Source organism: Tympanuchus pallidicinctus, unplaced genomic scaffold, assembly GCF_026119805.1.
Source record: "Tympanuchus pallidicinctus isolate F22 unplaced genomic scaffold, pur_lepc_1.0 scaffold16, whole genome shotgun sequence".
Taxonomy (NCBI): domain Eukaryota; kingdom Metazoa; phylum Chordata; class Aves; order Galliformes; family Phasianidae; genus Tympanuchus; species Tympanuchus pallidicinctus.
The window spans coordinates 29,260,018-29,278,851 of NW_026294679.1; the positions used below are offsets into that span (position 1 = coordinate 29,260,018).

Consider the following 18,834-nt stretch of genomic DNA (forward strand, 5'->3'; position numbering starts at 1 on the left):
TTCTCCCTAAAGTCCTCTTCTGTCTCTGAGCTGAATGTTGTCAATAAATTGCTGAAGAGACTGGACTAAATTCAGCTTAAAATAAGTAACTGTTTTAGGTAAATGTCAAATTTAAACTGATAAGAGAAGGTTGCTACTAGAATATATAAAATTGAAATAATATTTAATACTTAAAATTTACACTGGACAGGCATTTTCTGTTGATTTCAGTGAGGTGTTGGAGAAATGTCATGTGACCAATGTAGTTCCTTTGGACAAATAAAGCTCTTGACACCTTACAGTGATAATTGTTCTGACTGTATTGGAAAGCAGAAGTCACATTGTAAGGGTGTCACTGCCTTTCTTTGGTGTTTATTTTTACATATCTTTACGTATCTTCTTTTATAGCGTCAGTTTTAATCTCCATCTTTTTGTTCACAGTCTTCTCAGGTCCTGGCTTTAGGATCTCTATTAAGCCTTGTAGTGTGGGGAAATGAGAACAGTAAATTCAGGATCTTGGGGACCGATGTGTTTGTAATGAGTAGATGATTGCTGAGAATATCACAAAGAAAAGAGATACAGTTGTTAGAGTAAGGCATGTGCATGCTGTAAAGTCAAGTATAACATGCTGGACATCTCTGCACATCATTTTTCGACAGATGATGTCATTAGAATAGTAATATAATGTTGGAGAACAGTTGATGAAGAGGTGTTTTAGATGTGAAAATGTATTTTTATGCATTCAGGGAAAAGTGAAAATCATCTCTTAATTCAGCTTTCCATTTTCCTTCCTTATAACGTTGATGTGTGTCATTAAAGGCTATGGCTGTAGTACAGCATGTGCTTATTTATGTCTCTGTTCCTTGAGCATGTTGCTGTTTTTGTTCTGTAGAGTATTGCTGAATGACATGTAACTGCCTCTCTCCTACTGCCCATCTGCAGTCAGGGCATCCCACCACAGAGAAAGCTTAAAGCATAGTGGAGTCTCCTGGCTGGATTCAGTGATGGAGCATCACCTTTGTTAATCATTGGAAGACTGTCCGATGGTTGCCATCTTTATTTTCTTTTTTTCCTCAATGCAGTGTTGGGTGTTCAGATTTAGTGCTCAGACACAGTCTGTGGCTCACTCATGACTGACAGGAACAGTATTGTTCCACTACCAAAGCAGGTGTAGTTCAGTTACCGGAAAGAATTCAGCAGAAGACTTAATATAGTCAATATGATCTAATGGTTTTAAGTTGAAAATGAAACTTATTCCATTCAAATTGGATTACATTTCTCAGAATTACTGCACTACTGCTGCTCCTGTTTTGGGCAGGAGGGTTACATCCTTTCTTCGCTTTTGGCTCAGTTCAAAATGAAATCTTTGTGAAATACCTGCATTTCCCAAAGGATGGATTTCTCAGTTTTGCTTAGTCCTGGTGAGCATTCAGGAGCTGCACTGCTGTCATCCTCCTGCTGTTGGCAGGGTAGGATCAGCAGGCTGGATATTAATCTGATATTCCACAGGTTAAGGAAGGGCAGTTACTTTAGTGACTAACAGCTGAGGTTTTGATTTTTTTGTTAAAAATCCAGACAGTGCTCAGTCCAAACTGTAGGATGGTAACAGTATTCAGCTAGGCAGTACAAGGAAACTAGGTGCAATTTAGCTGAAGTACAACATTAAACCAACTCTTCCTTTTGCTATGGGAACTCCAATTATATTACTGATAGTTCAGTTTCTCAAGTAAGTCTTCCCTCATAAGCAAAGCCACTGGAAGAAGATGGCTGCATCTCCTCCAAATATGACCACAATGTTGATTGCGCGATGAGATAATTAGATTTGAGACTGAACATTTATCATGTTATTGCAACACGTGGGCCTTCTGTAGAGGCTGTGAAGGGCTTTCAGCATGAAAAGGCACGAGTACTAAATTTCACTGTGATTAATTACGCGCAGTGATCTTCTAAATAATAGAGAAGCTGACATCTCTTCACCTCATTGTACTTTCCTAGTGCTGTGTATGACCTTCGTGGGGAGTTCGCTGATGTGCATACATCCGTGGACATGCATACAAACGTGTGCCTTTGCTTATGTGCATGAATACAATTACATATGCATGTAAGAGAACAATTTTAATATAGGTAAATATGAGAAATACATATGGATTTTTTATGAAGACAACTCTTCGCCTTTTTTATCTGTCCAATAGCCAACACAAAGATGTCACTCATGAGTGCAGCCAGCTTTTAACTGTTACTCTTATTCTCTGAACTGAAGCTTTTGTGGTGAGATGCCATGAATACACATATACACTCCTGTGTTAGTTTTTCTCTCACTTAACTATCACACCTTTCTCCTTTCTTCCCCTCCCTTCCTGTTGAACCTCACTCTTGCACAATCCAGTACGGATTTCACGGAGCGTTTCAACCCCAGTGTCCTGAAGGACTCTGCCCTGTCTACACACAAACCCATTGAGGTGAAAGGCCTAGGCGGCAAGGCTACTATAATTCACGCCCAGTATAACACCCCAATCAGCATGTATTCCCAAGATGCCATCATGGATGCAATTGCAGGCCAGGCACAAGCCCAAGGTGGAGAATTTGCTGGGTAAGATTATTTCCTTGTGTGGAATGCTCTTTCTCTGCATGGAACATCTAATAGTCCCCATATGCATGATGAGAGTTCTTCCTTGACTCTTTTCTGTGAAAAATAAAAATCAATTCTAGGTACTGCTTTGAAAGTGTTGGGTTGTTGTGTTTTTTTGTTTGTTTTTTTTTTTTTTCCCAGTTGAAAGGATGGATAACTAGTGTCTTAGTGTCTTTGTTTCAGCTGGGATGGAATTGAGCAAATGCAACTTTTTTTGGTATCTCAAATATCACAGGAAAAGATTTAGTGGTCTGTATTTGAAGATAGACGGCTTTTCACTTATCTTGACTATTCTTTGTAACAAACACTGAATTAAGAAAGGAAAGGGGGAGGGTTTCTATTAATAGTTAAAGAAGCCAAGTATTTACTTAGTGCTGACTTTGGTTTTATCCTTTATAATGGAAAATTGTATAGTACTATTCCCTTATCTAGTATATATACTGTATATATGCCTTATGCATATGCTTTGTTATCCTTCTAGTATATTTACTGTATATATGCCTTATGCCAAATGCTTTATTATCCTTAGGACTATAGTAAAATTCATTGATTTTCAATTATTCTGTTTTTTCCAGTGCATGTTTCTGCTAATCTTGTCTGATAAACTTATCCACATTTGTGACTTAACTGAAATTATATGTGGCATAAGTGCAGCCCTGTTTCTTACTAGGTATGTTTGACCTAAAATAGAGCCTACCTTCTTATCACATGAATCCAAAATATAGGTAGAGAAACAAACATTAACATTGCTTCTTTCAAATTTGTTAGCTGTAAGCTTATTCATAATGCAGGCATTTTATAGATTTGCCTACACTCCCTTTACTGGCTATTTTCTCACTGAGAGATTTTTTTTTTTCCCCACCATTATTATTCTGTTGTGTTCATAACTCCATAATATGCATCCCAAACAATTTGTTGGCTTGATCACAGCTCAGTCAGTCTCCAAAGATGTAAGTAAATTTAACAATTTCACAAAGTGCAATGAAAGAAGTTCTTTATATCTGTGGTTTCGATAAGGGTGTAGATTATAAGAACACTTTCTACCAGATGGTGTGGCATTGTATAATGGAAACTGTAATGCTTAAGAACTCCATTCCTAAGCTAAGCATTCACTTGACTCCAGAGGAAAATTGTGCTTCTATTCTTATGTGTGGTCAGTTGCAGGAAACTTTCTAAGCCTACTGTGCTGTGTGTTACAGAGCCTGATTTATAAACTATTTTTTAAAAACTCCTAGCACTTTAGTAACTAAACAAATTTCTCCTTGTTATTTCTCAGTTATCCTACTATGATCACAACCTTTTAAATCTAGATAGGAAGATACAATCCTTGCTCATATTACTGCAACTCTTCAGGTTGCTAACAGATCAACTCTGAGATAAAAGTTTGCTTCATGTGGAAATTATATTAGTATAGTATGAGAAGTTTGTCAAATAAAAGTAGATTAAATTATGTACTGATCCATTTGGTCCCAATTCTCTGCCTATCACAGTAACATGTGTTACTTTTCTCTGGGCTTCTAACTTTATATTACAGATACGTTCTGAAGCCATGAGGTGGTATGTAATACAGGTGTGTATGTAATACAGTACTATGACTGGAGATCCAAAAGACTTCCGTTCTGCACAGTAACTGCAAATACTGTTTACTTCTGGTATCAGTGAAAGTAGTATTAGGACAGGGATTCATCCTCCAGTTTAACCATTTGAAATCTGTGATCTTTTCTATCAGTAAGACCGGTGTCAGGATTATGCTGTTTAGAAAATAACACAAATACTGGGTTGCCCTGGAGAACTGAAAGGAAAGCTTACAAATTACTTACACTACAATTATTCAGAACTCAAACTAAAACATGAGGATAGCAATGTTCAAGTGCTCTGACTTCATATTTCATTGTATGTTGCTTTGTTACAATTAATTTTGATATACCAAGAACTAAGAGTTGATTGCAATAAAACCATGTGGTCAGGTATTTCAAGTACATTTCAGTAAAACCTCTTTTAGGTTCCATTATGCAGTTTCAGCCAAATTCACAATTCATGTAAGCAGATATAAATCCAACAGCTTTATCAGGCTTAAGATCTTACAGTTCCGGTAGCAGAATCAATAATGTGACTGTATAAACTAAATGAAGTCTAGCATCTATTTACAATAAGCTAGTTTGGCTGTATAATTCTCTGATCTGCAGGAACTTTTTCCTTTTACATCTCAAAGCATTAGTCAATAGGCAGAATTAGTCTAATATCCTGTGTTACAATATTTTGTTGTATGCTTACGTTAAGGGTAGAGCTATATAGTACTTCCAAAGTTTTTATTTATCGTCTTTCTACTTGCTTGCACTAAAACTGAGTCACGATTCAGTAAGTGATTCACAGGGTAAACCATATTTTATAATGAACTGCAAGATAAAATCACGTTTGTACATATCCAAAGAGATTTGACTGTCTTTTAAGCTTCTTTTAATGCTAATAACATCTGATCTGTATGGTAATGTGCAAAAAGAGATAACTTTCTATTGAATACTACTATAATATCTTAGGGTATTGTATTAAGAAAACTCAAAAGCTCTAATCCATTTTGACAGGCTTTTTTTTTTCAGTAATGCCATTCTGAGGTAACGTTTTTAAGGATGCATGATATTTCTGCATGTGTGTACCCAGATGGAAAAATTAAATTACGAAGAGGTATAAGAACTACTTATTAACATTGTTATGTATGTAGCTCAACTATCTGTGTGAGTCAAACACCACATTTAGGTTTAGGAAATGCTCATAATTATTGATGCCCTGTGTTTTGCACTTCCATGCTGAGTGGCTTAGATGTCCAAGATACCCATTTGCAATATAATTACAATTTAAAAAAAAAAAAAAAAAAAAGCCTGCTGCAGTAAAGACAGTTGGAACTATTCCAATGTATTGCATTTATCTAGTTCAATTTATAGGAGCATATTTCACTCTTCTAGGGAGGTTAGTTCACCAACCCCCATTTCCTGCCATAATCATCTACCACGAAGACATAAATATGTCATATTAATGCCATGTACTGCTACTATGAAATCTGTGGTCTAGATTTTAGAAAAAATAACATATATTTTTTAACTGTCTCTTTGCATCTTGGTTGTAATATAAATATAAAGCAATTGAGAGCATGTCAAGAACAGAATTTGAATAATCTGTGAGTTGCATACCACAATTGCCACAGGAATACGTGGTTAAAATCAACAGTACTGCGTATATCCAGTTTGCAACAGACTGCAGTTCTAAAATTTGCTATCAGGTCTAGCAGGGTTGTTTTTTTTTTTGGTTTTTTTTGAACTTCAGCACTGGAATACAAGTCTGAGGTATAAAGTAACTGTTGGCCAATTAAAGTAATCATCTAGCCTTTCCTCCCCCTAGATATTTCCCTGCCCTCAGCAGAGGTTTTGGAATGAGATGATCTTCAAAGATCCCTTCCAAACCCCAGACATTCTATGATTCTATTTGATAAAGCAAAAGATACTGCATGCTTAGCCAGTACTAAGAGGAATGCCTGAAGTGCAGCTGGCAACTTGAAAACTAGGTCACCTTTGGGGGAAGTTTCTTTTTTTTAGATCTTGAACTGAAGATTCATTTTAGGGTCTTTTTCTCCAAAGCCCCGCTCCACCATGTAGTAATGAACTTGTGCCCAACTGAGTCCTCAAGGAAGTGAAAAGTCTGCATATGCTGGGGGTGTGAGAAATATAAATACTCGTAAAAAAATAAAATAAAAAAAAAAAAAATCCGAAGGTGTTGGGGTATGAAACAGCCACATATCACACATGCTGTGAGTCTACAGCATATATAAGCGTGTGTCATGTTTCTGAACCACTTGCAGTCTTACTTGAAAAACACATCCATGCTATCACTAGTTGTGGATCCACTAAAAGAATTTGTTATGCAACACTGAAGCAGAGATGTGTCACCTGGAAAGTACTGACATTTAAGGTATTGCCTAGTAGTTTGGTTTTTGGTTTTTTTTTTTTACTGTATGCTGTATGAGAGCTGTTGTGATAGTAATGCCTCCCATTATATTAAGTTGGTCCTTGATGTCAGAGGTGGATGTTGATGGTATGGAATAGAGATTGAACCTTCCCACCAATACTCCATTGCAGTTTGTTGCCACGTGACAGATGGCAGCAGAGGGGCAGTCTGACAGGTTGGAGTCTGACACGGCATGGAAGTATGTATGAAGCAGAGGAGTGGAACTGAATTCCTCTATGTGGAAAAATGACACCCATTGATATTCATTGATGGTTGCTGAATGTTTATGGAGATGAAACACTGGATGTTAGCACAGTAAAGCAGTGGGTGGCACATTTCTGTGACAGCTCTGGTGACAGTGAAATGAAAGACCAGCCATGCACACCTGTTGTATTATGAAATGAAGACTGCTCCAATGAGCTCATCCACATGAATTTGTGGGTTTATAACCAAGAGTTTGTACAGAACTGAATATCAGCTTAACTGTATTGCAAATGATGGAGGCAACACAGGAGTTGGATGACTTTTGTACCAGATGGTTTCCACAAATGCTTACATTGAAACAAAAGGACACTGCATGCTAGTTGGTCAGGAATTGAACCAATAGAAGGCTGGAGGTGACTATTTCCCAGATCACATCATTACCAGTGATGGGACAGGGAGTCATCGCTACAAGCTGAAGTCAAAATGGTAGTCCATGGAGTGGTGATGTGAATTCCCCACTGAAGAAAAAGTCTGTTACACAGCCCTTGCCAGTTAAGTGATGTGTGCTCTTTCAGAGCAGGAAAGGCACAATCTTTGTGAATTTCCTGGGGCCCAGGCAAGCTGTCAGTTCTGACTGCTATGTCACAACACTGACTAAGCTGAGGGCTCAGACTTAACACTCAGGCCAGAGAAGAAGACAACCTTTCTCTTGCAACGCACAAATGCCAAGTCCCATACCAGTTTGAAGACTGTGGAAGAAACTGCCAATCTAAGCTGGACTGTCCTACAATACTCCCTGTATAGTTTGGGTTTGGCACCTTCTGGCTTTCACTTGCTCAGTTCAGTGGAGATAGACTGTGTGAGCAACGTTTTTCTAGCAACAATGCAATTGTAGCAGCTGCGAAACAGTGGATCACCTCTGCTGGCGCAAGTCTTTATGCGCATGGCATGCAGGCTCTTGTTCATTACTGGCAAAAGTGCATACTTAATAGAGATGACTGTGTTGAAAAACAGCATTATGTAGCTAAGAATTTGCTCTCTCAAATAGTGTTATTGTATTCTTTGTATCTGTTGTAGTTTCCATGGTAATAAATAGGAGGCATTACTTTAGGATCTACCTCTATGTATAGGATATCAGATATGCTTTTGGCTTTTTCATCATTCCTCATCTGCTTTCAAATAGCAAAACCAACTTCCTTGTTGATTTCCTCTGCAACATGCAAAATTTTCAGATAATACTAAATTAGAGCCTGAGCCAGAGAAGCAACTTCTACAGCAGGTGACCATTCCCTAAACTTCATAGCACTGAGTTATGGCCCCTATCTCTTGAGTCATTTCTCAATTTTTGTGGAGTTGAATATCCTGCCTGCAAATCTCTGTATGGAATAGCACATTAAAGCATTTAAAAACAATCACTTGCTTCAGAAAAAGACTTTGTGTTTACAAAAGTTGTGTACACATGGCTGTACACATCATTCCCTCACAGTGTCTTTCTAAAGTTCTGTCACTATTCAAACTGTGCTATGCAGAAATTAGTTACGCAGGAGGGAAAAAAACAACACAAAACAAGCACATTAACCTCAGGTGTGCTACAGAGATCTGTAGTTTTGGCTTTGGATGTGAAAAATTAGAAGTTTCCTTCTGGATATCACAGTGCAAGATGATGAGAGACATTGGAAAAGCCTGAGGTACATTTTACTGCTGAAGTTTTTAGATATAAAATACTTGAGTAAGTCTTGAGTACAAGTCATCTTTTTTCTACTAAAAGTAGGCAATGAATCTGGAGTTGCTGCAGCTTGAGTTTGAATTCAGACTTTTGTCTGAGAATAATGACCTCTGAAAAGGAAAAAGATAAATAATAGTAAAAAAGTTTATTACATTAATAATATAATGAAACACGTTCTCTGTTTTTATGTGCTACCTTAAAATACACTGGCCCAAAACTGTAATGAAACATAATGTAAAACAGTACCAACGCAAAGCTGTTTTTATAAGAAATAATATTGGTCAGAATGCTTGGAGGAATAAGTCTCCTTTATCATCACAGACTCCTTTATATCATCACAGAAGCTTATAGCTGCTTTGGCTGAGGAATCGTGAACAGATATCTCCAAACCATTTTCACAGTGCTTTTAATATAAGGGTTTGAATGATTGCACAGTTATAACGAGCAAAATCTTTCTTAATTCACCTGATGTTAATCTATGTATTTGTCCTTTTGTTTTGAATTCTGTTAGTTCGGATGAGAAGCTGTAAGACCAGAGAGAAGTTAAGATGAAAGCTGCCGCGTGTTGTTTCACAACATTTCACTTTCTGAATTGCAGTACCCTTCCTATTAAAGATCCTCACGTAGACAGTGCATCTCCGGTGTATCAGGCTGTTCTCAAAACTCAGAACAAGCCTGAAGATGAAACTGAAGACTGGAGCCGCCGTTCTGCCAACCTGCAGTCTAAGTCTTTTCGCATCCTTGCTCAGATGACTGGAACAGAGTTCAGTAAGTCAAATAACAAAGCATCTTCCTCATCCTGGCTTTAGATTTGTCTCTTTATTTTCTTATCCTAACGCTGGTGACTAATACTTGGTTCGCATTCTTCTTGCAGTTGTTGTCACGGAGGGCTAAGATCAGACAGAGAAGCCTTGAATGTAAATTAAGGGAATTAGGAAATCGAAATCCAAGTTTTGTGTCTCACCTTATACTTTATGAAGAAAATCTTTGATCTGCCAAGGGTCTCACCAAAATAAGTATAAGACTGTACAGTAGAAGTTTATCTGGGACCGTATAATCCTTTCTTACAAATGTAATCTATGCACAGTGACCCTTCCAGCAGTTATACATAAAAGTCTTCAATTCATTAGAGAAAGGATAAAGCACTTAAGTATCTTGTAACAGACTTCTATAGAAGTGAATTCCTGAAGTAAAAAACAAAAACAAAAAAACAGGGATCATTGTTTGTACTGTACCTATGTTCCTCTATCAGCCTCTAGTCTAAACCTAAATCTTTTGTGAACATTATATGAGTTTGAACTTCTTTGGTTATTGCCTACAGAAATACTTTTCTGACCATCTGGTGCTAAATTCAGATCTTGTTTCTGTTCTAGTTTAAGAACCTTTCCAACATCACAGAGAAATATTTAGTTTTTTCTCCTTGTATTAATCTACTGCTAACTCTGACGTGATTCCACAGAACAGCACAGAACAGCAAGCCCTCTCTGCAGGGTCATTGCCTACAGCTATGAAATGCTGCTAGTAAAGGATGTTGTAGTAATAGCCACTTTCCTAAGATCTTTCTGCCTAGCTCTAGGGAAACCGCTCCTCTTCTTACTGTTACAAAAGCCACTGCTGTAAAGTCAGCATCAGTGTACCTTTAAACAGGTTTCTGACGCTTTTCTGAAGAACTTGTAATTTTATCACGAAGCTGATTATTTCTTTCTTCATTTCTGTTCTAATGGAAATGGTTTTTTCCTGCAGTGCAAGATCCAGATGAAGAAGCCCTGAGGAGATCAAGGTAAGAGACTCCTTGTGAAAAACATGGCTTCTGTCCCGTGTGATAACCAAATAATGTTTTAAAACAGCATTAATACTAGCATATACAACTATTTTCTTGCCTTACACATTGTCTCTAACACAGTTACTTAAAAATAACTAAAGTTAAAATGCTATCCGTGAGAGTAATTTGAATGAAAAGGGTTAACAAACTGGCATGCATTTAAGGCAGTACAAAAAAGTGTGTTCAAATCTGAAAGCTCCCTGCCCATGCAACTTTTATGTACTTTACTCTGTGTGTGAATGCAGCGAGCTTCTAAGACCAAATCCTGTGTAACTGCTTGATTGTGTAACTGTATGAGAATATGTAATGCTGTGATAGCATTGAAATTTATGTGCAATTTATTTGGATGATCCTGACTGACATCTGATTCATCTGAAACGATACACTAAAGGAGCTTTTTTCTATTCGTATCCATAATCATTTGCTCACGTTCTGTTGGAAGTGTAACCAAAACTTGCATAATAAGGAAGCACAGGACTGCTTTTGCTGAGGTGAAATATATTTGTCTCCTTCTATGACCTAACAATAATGCTGATAAAATGAGTATGCTCAGAAATAAAACAGAATTAAAGGCCTGTGATCATCTTAGGTTTTCCTATACTGCCAGGGATCCACTTTTTGTTATGTTATTGTGTACAGCTTAATAACTTAAGTTGAATTGGAGCATCCTGCATGTAAGCCTGATTTTCTATTTCCATACTTCAAACTCCTATTTCACATTAGCTACTCTACACCACTAGCTGGGTTTGTGATTTCTTTGATATTCAATCCACTTGCTCTATTTTGTCATCATCATCTTTTTACCAGCATGTTTCTTCTATGAATACTTTGAGCTTTCGATCACAGTCCAAGCTACGAAGTTGAGCTAGTGAGAAAGATGGCTGTCATTTTCCCTATGAAAATACAGTATGCAGAATTCCAGTTTTATGTCTGCCACAAGCCTTTTATTGCAGTTCACCGAAGTTCATGGGTGGGTGCCTGAACATCGGGCTTGGCATTACATCCCCGCTGGATTCATTTCTCCTATCAAATGTGCAAGCCTAACTCTTAGAAAATGTACCCTACGTTACATGTTTTGATGTAATAGCACACATGTGAATCCTTACTACGGGGGGATTTGAAATACTGTAGCGAACATAACAGTTCTCCTATACACACATCTGATAGTAATATATTTTATTAAAGAAGTGATCTTTCTGGATGTAGTTTCTGGCTTTGTAAAACACTAGATAGTGGAAGTTTAATGTGTTATTAGGTGGATTGCAAAAGTTAGTACATCAACATGCATAGTGTAAATTACATTTTTTAGTGTAACTTAGAAGTACATGACTGTATTTACTATGCATTGCACATTTTCTGCAGTTTTAATGTATTAATGCTACTGTTATTTTTTTTTTTACCACAAGGAGAGTAATGATTCTGAGTATATTTAAGCATATCTGGATTACCAAAAGAAGTTAAAGGACATTCTTTGTTAGTAGAGGCAGAAGGGAATATTGTAGTGGATAGTTAGTAGTATAGTGTGTGTAGTAATACATCACAAGCTCTGGTGCAAGAAGTGAAATAGGGCCTCTTTCATAGCAAACTGATAGTACTTGCCTCATCTTGGTGCCCTGGTGCCTATTTCATACATTATATGTACCCTACCCACAGATTTTGTAGCACAGGCACAGGTTGTGCATGCGTCCATCATATGTTTTCTTGGGTTGATTGGACCTCTCTCTGTTTCATCTTTTGATTTTGGAAGAGGTGGAAGAAGCTATGTCAGATGCACAGAATTAATACTTGAACTTCACTCTACCATCATAATAATGGTAGACACTGTACAGCCTGTACAACCAGGTTTTGCTCCATGCCCACGGTTAGGAGATCAGCTGGAAGGCTTCCTGGGCTCTCAAACGCAAAAGGCTGTCACAGAATTGTGGGGTGTGAAGCTTGTCAGGTTAAATGTTGCACTGATCTTGTTTTGGCTTTATGGAAAAAAAAATATTAAATGTTTCAAAATGTAAACTGCCAGAATGAACGACTTTGGTCCTAGAGCATGTTGTGAGCAGTCACCCTCTGGTGCTTTCCGTTGTCTCTGTGTCAGTTCTTCAGTGTAGTCAGCAAGAGCTGCATGAGACGGCAGTAAGATTTGCTCCGAACACTTGGAAAAAGGAACACGTGGCTCACTTTTGGCAGGCTCATTTTACATAAAAACAGTCACTTTTGGATTGCTGCTTCTAACTTCTTAACACATGCTTTGAGTGGTATCGGTAAGACTTAGAATCTTCAGGAGGCAGAGTATTTATTTTCTGTTAACATCACTGAATGCAGAGCATGACTTCCTTTTGCTCATGTTACTGCTACTCTGAAGGCGCACATACGATTATAACTTGCTGTGGAAACATTAATTTGCTGTTGTGATGACTGTTACAGAACAGTTTCCAGAAAGATGGTCTCTGTTTCAAGATTGGCAGGTGTTTCTTAATGCCATTTCCTTGAATGGAGGGATATATTTTTAAAGCAGTGAGGGAATTCATGAAATTCAAGACCCGCTGTAGCTAATGCACTTCAGTGTAACTGGAATAAATGCCACCATACACTTCCAGTGGTTCAGCAAAAATACTTTTATATTTTTAAGTAATTAAAAGATAGTTTAGGAAGTCATACATAAAGACTCCCTTAGATTTAGAAAGAAAATTGAGAAATATCAGTGAATTTGTTGATATTTACACTGTTCAATGTCTTGTGCTATATTCAGCCTGAGGAGTAAAATCAGTTTGGTCTGTTCCTTTCTTTTTCACTGATTTCACTCTCAAGTTCTGCTACAATTAACAGAGTTAACTTTGAGTTTAAATAATAGGCAGAACAGGTAAAATAATCTGTTTGCAATTGATCAAATAAATTTGTAAATAACATACTTCTCCTTGACTACACTCTCATCCCACATCCTCCTCCATCCACTTTTTGTTTGCAAAATCTTAATTTAAGCTACAGAACATCTAGAAAAAATTAAGGTCTGAGAGGTGCTGAACATTGCTTACAACTTGCTCAAGAGCACCAGACTGCAGTCAAAACTGGCAGGGGGAGGTCAGTTATTCACAGGACTGCACTTTTGAAAATCCCAGGTTATTCTGCTCTTCAACACAAATGATCAGAAATACCTGTACTTGCTTCTGTTGAGAAACCTATAGAAACTACTGCTGAACGCTGCATCTGATGGCCTTACAGCACAGCATGAGAAATAGATATAAATATGCTGGCCTATGTATTAGTTACGGAATGGAAAATATTTGCAATAATTTTGCTCCTGTACTGAATCAACTTTAAATACTGCTTGGGCTGGGGAGGGGAGAGCCAAGCGAATCTGCTGGCAGGAAAACAATGGGATTGCACTGCATTTCTAGCAAAAGCAGACCTGTAATACCAAATTTAAGTCATAGAATATAAAGTTACTTCAAATTACTCCTCAGAAATGAACAAATGCAAAAATATTCATTCATGGTCTAAAAAGGATCGTCCAGCTTTCTTTGCACTGATTCAAAAGCCGGGGAAACAAATCCAAATAAATTGCCATTGCCCTAATTATAATAAGGCAGGGGAGTGGTAGCCATGTTCCCTAATCCCTTTCTTTCTCCCTCCTTTCTTTCTTCTCTTTGTCTCTCTCTGTATCTCTCTCTCTCTCTTGCTCTGTCTCTGTCTTTCTCTCTCTCTTTCTTCATGCCACAGGGAAAGGTTTGAAACGGAACGTAACAGCCCACGCTTTGCCAAATTGCGCAACTGGCATCACGGCCTGTCGGCGCAAATCCTTAATGTTAAAAGTTAAAAGCCCACATTCAGTGGGCAAAGATGTGAGAGAGAATTACAGGAAAGAAATAACTGCTATCCTGAGTTAAAGCCTAAGAGTGTAACACACGTACAGGAAAGATGACTGCTAGGTTGTTTTTATTTTTTCTGAGTGCCCGTCTTTGGTAGTTTTCTGTTGTTAGCCTGGAATTCACTCACTGTCACCAAAAGCAAAAATAATCATACTGCCTTGTTCACGTTCTTTGGTATAAAGTAGATTAGCTTTTGTCCTTTACGATATCAAATGCAACTTCAATATACAGATAGAAGGAAAAGATCATTGTGTTACTTTTTTGACTTTACTTACAGGAGAAAATGAAAGTTATTCACAGTGTTTCTTTAGGAGAGAGACTTAGGTTTTATTGACTTTTATTGCTGTAAAGATAATTAAATATGAGAACATAGGATGAAAAGGAAAGCTGACTGAGCCTGGCCAAGCGTTTGCTAAATGTACAACCTGCTTAGTTCACATAGTCAAACGATGCTGTTTGAAATAAGACTTAAGCGTTATCATTTTTTCTTCAGTATATAATGCTAGTAAAACTTATTTGATAAGACTACTTGCTATAATATCTGAAATCTAAATTTGTCATTGGATGAAAGATAGAATGTGGTTGTTCAGGACCTGCAAGGAATTGACTTTTTGCTAGAGGTGTTTAGGAGTAAGACGACATATATAGTACTGTTGGTGCACTGAAGTTTATAAAAGCAACTCCGAAGTTCAAAGGGACATGTTGCCCATTCTGTATTGCTCTTGCTTTGACCCGCATTTTTTTTCTGTATATAGCATCATGCTTTATCTCAAATAAACGGATTTAAAACTAAAATAATGATGTGCCTGTTTTACACAGTACTTCATTCCTTTTTAAGACAATTCTTCAACTGATTCAACTGGTTGTTGAAAAAAGGTGCACTTTTCTTTCCACAGTAGAAAATTTGGTCAAAAAGCTTTTCCCTCTTCGCTGTAGTTCTTACTGACCCTTAAACTATCTGAACTAGAATCAACCTGATAAAATAATTGAAATAATCTTTCTTACTTGTGAAAGAGAACATGGCATAATTAATAAATGCTAGATGACAAGACACTGATAATACCTTTAAAGATTTCCTTTTTAATAATATACATTCTCTGACACGTTAATGTATAAAGGCCCTTGAGACACTGCTGGTGAAATGGGATCTTTCTATTTGAACAGTACAACAGTGCTTCAGTTTCGAACTGTGCTCATCAAACTGAGGTACATCTATCCAAAAGGCCCCCATGTGCTTCTGTTTTTTGGTTAAAGTACACCCAGAGAAGTATCACTTCTAGTTTATGCTCTGATCGTTAAATGATAATAAAAAAAGTATTTCAGTTACATCTACATCTATGGTTTCCATAGAAATGGTTGATATGATCCCTTAGCAATCTGCATTAGCAGACCTTTAGAGTACAAGGACAGCAGTCCATTTTAAAATGTACTTCACTTTTTAAAATATAAGTACTGTAGCAATTCAGTAAACATTCCATTTAATGTATAGTGTTCATTCATATTTTCCTTATGGGAATGCAAACAAATTCCAATCTATCTCAGTAGTACCTGTGGACAATCAGCATAAACTGATACCAGCACAAAAGAAGAGTAACATTTTTACTTCTCCTGCGTGTTGCTAATATCAGACATCAATTCAGAATGGGTAAATCTTATTTATGTGTAGATGATTTTAGGAGAATTTAAACTGTAATTATGCAATTTCCTTTTTTTTAAACAGATAATGAATGTACCTGAATAGAAAGTCCTCATTCTAGTATTCAACCAAATTAAATGGTTTTTTGAATAAATACATGATAGTAGTTTCACTTAAATAGGAATTGGGTATCCTTAAATGTTTTATGAACATAATATGTGGATACTATTTCTTTCAAATAGTTCTAGTGCATGTACTATAATGAAAATGTCTGTACTATATCTGAATATTTATAGTTAATGTCATTTTCAAAGATACTTTTAAATAATCAGAAAAGCACAGTTTGGTTAGTAGTGAAATTAATGCAAATGTAGTTAAGGGACATCTTCCCCTTATTTCTGCTTCTGTGGATTTAACAATAGTGCACATAAGCCATGTAATCATAACGAGAGAGTTATAAACCATTTCCCTGGAGGACCAAAAATTAACTATCAGTACTCTATGAGCTTGTAGAATTTCAGTCCTTCATGTAACCACAGGAAAAAGTAATAGAAAAAACTCTTCAATAGTTGGTAATTTTTTGAACTTTTAAAATGAGAAAAATCCTGTAGAATTTGCTGTCTTTAACCCCTAATGCAAGATTGTTTACTACAACATCTTTCTACTGATCCAATCCCTTAAAAAAAAATAATCTAATTTTTTAATTTAGTTTCTTGTTTATACTTAACCTGGCAACCCCTTAACTCTTACACCTCAAAAATCTGCTTTTATGTTGTCCTGGTGATCTCCAAGCCCCAGAAATTCATGCTGCAAATATTTCCTCGTGTAAATGCTAACAGGCTGTGTTTTTCCTTCCTGAGGAGGAGGCAGGTTTTTTCTGTAAGATGGAGAAGCTGGGCTGCATTTGTCGTTCTGTTATCTCTCACTGCTGGAAACTATGACAGGCTTAGACCTGATGAGAATTCATGAATAGTTATGAGAGTCTGCTAGCTTTGTTTTGGCTGGAGGTCAAGTTTTCCGTTTTTAATATGACCAGGCTTATCTCATTCTAAGTTGCCTCTGATCAGTCAACCTCATCTTCCACTGTTTCTTGACCATTTGCAGAAGTCTGCTGTTTTCCGTAGGAAAACTAGTCTCAGTTAATGACAGTAAAGCTTAAACTGGGTTCCTGACTGAAGACTCAGTGAGTCATGTAGTTCTTTAAAATGGCTTTGATGATAGGCAGGTATATCTGCTCTACATTGAATATGTTTTGAATCATGACTCTTACACTGAGTGGAGGACACTGAGATGGTGATGAGTGTCTTCTACGTAATCTCCATGCCAAAAAGGATAGTAAAACGCAGGATGCAGATAGAGATATTAGTCCCCTGTCCTTCCCAGTGCTTCCAGTAAAGCCTTAGTGTTATAAGCATTTAACGAAGATACAGCAAAGCTGATGCCACTAGGAAATCAAAACCAAAAGGCCTTCCAGGTAAATCTGCTTGTCTGGTTATGACACAGGGAAATGCTCATTTTCTGCTGTGGTATAAGACCGTTTGTTATACACTAACCTTTTTCCTGAATATTGCTGCTTTGTCTCCTACACAAATGGTCTCTTCCTCACCTCTTAGAGTGCTTAGTTTGCAGCAGGACTACTGACTGCATGCAGGGCATGCTGATGGATGTGGCAAGTGTGTCTTTAGGAAAGCAGGCATGAGAAATTGACCTCACTTCCTTTTGTGCATGGAAATCAAGAGAAGAAAAGTTCTGTGGCTCCTTCTCTTGTCTCCTTCTTTTCACACCTGCCTGCATGGATAGGAGAGGGAATTTTTTGTTACGTAATAAACATAAAGGTCACTTTCTCTTCATTGCTGTTTATTTCTCATTATGCACAATGGTGTGGAGTGTAAGGGACAGGAATTCTAGGGAGTGCTTTATCACTTTTGAAAAGCGTATCTCATGTATCACAGAATTGTCTAAAACCTTCTTAGTAAAAAGGAATAAACAGGAAGGGGCGACCAATCTTTCACTTGTACTTTCAGGCTCCTGCAGGGAATAAGCTGATTGATTCCATGGCTTCTTTAGAAAATACTGGGGCACTTGCACAAATTCTAATTTGCAAATGTAAAAAGCTAGAATCTTGGTATGGTACATAATAGTAGTAGTTCTTGTGGTAGGTCTTGGTAAAACCAATTAATAGCTTTCATTAATCAGCCTTTTATTAGAGACCTTCTCCAATGTACATGAAAATGAATTGACTTAAGTTTGCTTTCAAGAACAGTGGCCTTATTCTCATTTCCAAAGCTATCTATCTGATACCACCAAGACAAGATGTAAGGTACTTTGATCCTCTTCCTTCATATGCCAAAATTTACAGAGGTTAGCATGGCTTCTTTCTGTACACTAAGCAGATTACCAAAAATCCTCCCAGAGTATAGCTTACTTTTCTATAACAGCACACAAAATAAAGCAGAGTTTGGTATCTAGCTTTTTCACTTCAGCAACATTACTACAGTAAATAATATTAAGTTAATCTATTTATTCTTATCCCTGCTTACCTTTTAATGTCTGAAGAGCAACAAAGCAAAACATTGCAATAGCAAATAAACTCGATTGTTTCTAAGGATTTGTGAGTGAATCCAGAAGGGTAAATTGATCGAGTATGTCTTCCTTCCCCAAAACGCTCCTTGAAGTTCAATGGGAAAAGTGAATTTAGATATCATAGATGGCTTTTTTTGAAGCCAGTTCTCTGTAGAACAAATTGCTCAAAGGTGGGAGCCGTAAGGTCTATCGTATCCAGTTGAATGCACTCACTTGAGGGAGTGAGATGGAATTTCATATGAAATTAATAAATTCAATGGAATAGTAATAAAGTAAGTAACGCATGAGAATAATAGAGACTGTTGACGCTCATGATTCACTTTTGTGTTCACTTTTTGGCTGTAGTGAGCTGTGTTTTAATATCTCTTACTTATCATCTCAGTCTTTTGCATGTTCATG

At 37.1% G+C, this 18,834-nt stretch overlaps 1 protein-coding gene and 2 long non-coding RNA genes across 14 annotated transcripts in view; 2 read left to right on the forward strand and 1 right to left on the reverse strand.

The window, feature by feature from the left end:
- The window catches only part of LDB3 (LIM domain binding 3), a 119,821-nt gene that overhangs the window by 62,875 nt on the left and 38,112 nt on the right, over positions 1 to 18,834 (forward strand). For 9 of the 12 annotated variants that reach the window (XM_052678063.1, XM_052678062.1, XM_052678064.1 and 6 more), the window contains exons 6-7: positions 9,133 to 9,302; positions 10,278 to 10,314. In XM_052678063.1, coding sequence (XP_052534023.1) covers positions 9,133 to 9,302; positions 10,278 to 10,314 — 207 coding nt within the window. Of the gene's footprint in view, positions 1 to 2,365; positions 2,570 to 9,132; positions 9,303 to 10,277; positions 10,315 to 14,067; positions 15,015 to 18,834 lie in introns of those variants that run through there. The other 3 variants (XM_052678067.1, XM_052678070.1, XM_052678073.1) reach the window with 2 other exon arrangements.
- On the forward strand, positions 2,663 to 8,377 carry LOC128078135 (uncharacterized). The gene is made up of 2 exons (XR_008205313.1): positions 2,663 to 5,323; positions 5,808 to 8,377. It is a non-coding gene; the product is annotated as an uncharacterized LOC128078135 (long non-coding RNA).
- LOC128078134 (uncharacterized) overlaps positions 8,665 to 18,834 on the reverse strand; it is a 57,746-nt gene continuing 47,576 nt past the window's right edge. Inside the window, exon 4 of the long non-coding RNA XR_008205312.1 lies at positions 8,665 to 9,718. This is a non-coding gene — a long non-coding RNA (uncharacterized LOC128078134). The remainder of the gene's footprint in view (positions 9,719 to 18,834) is intronic.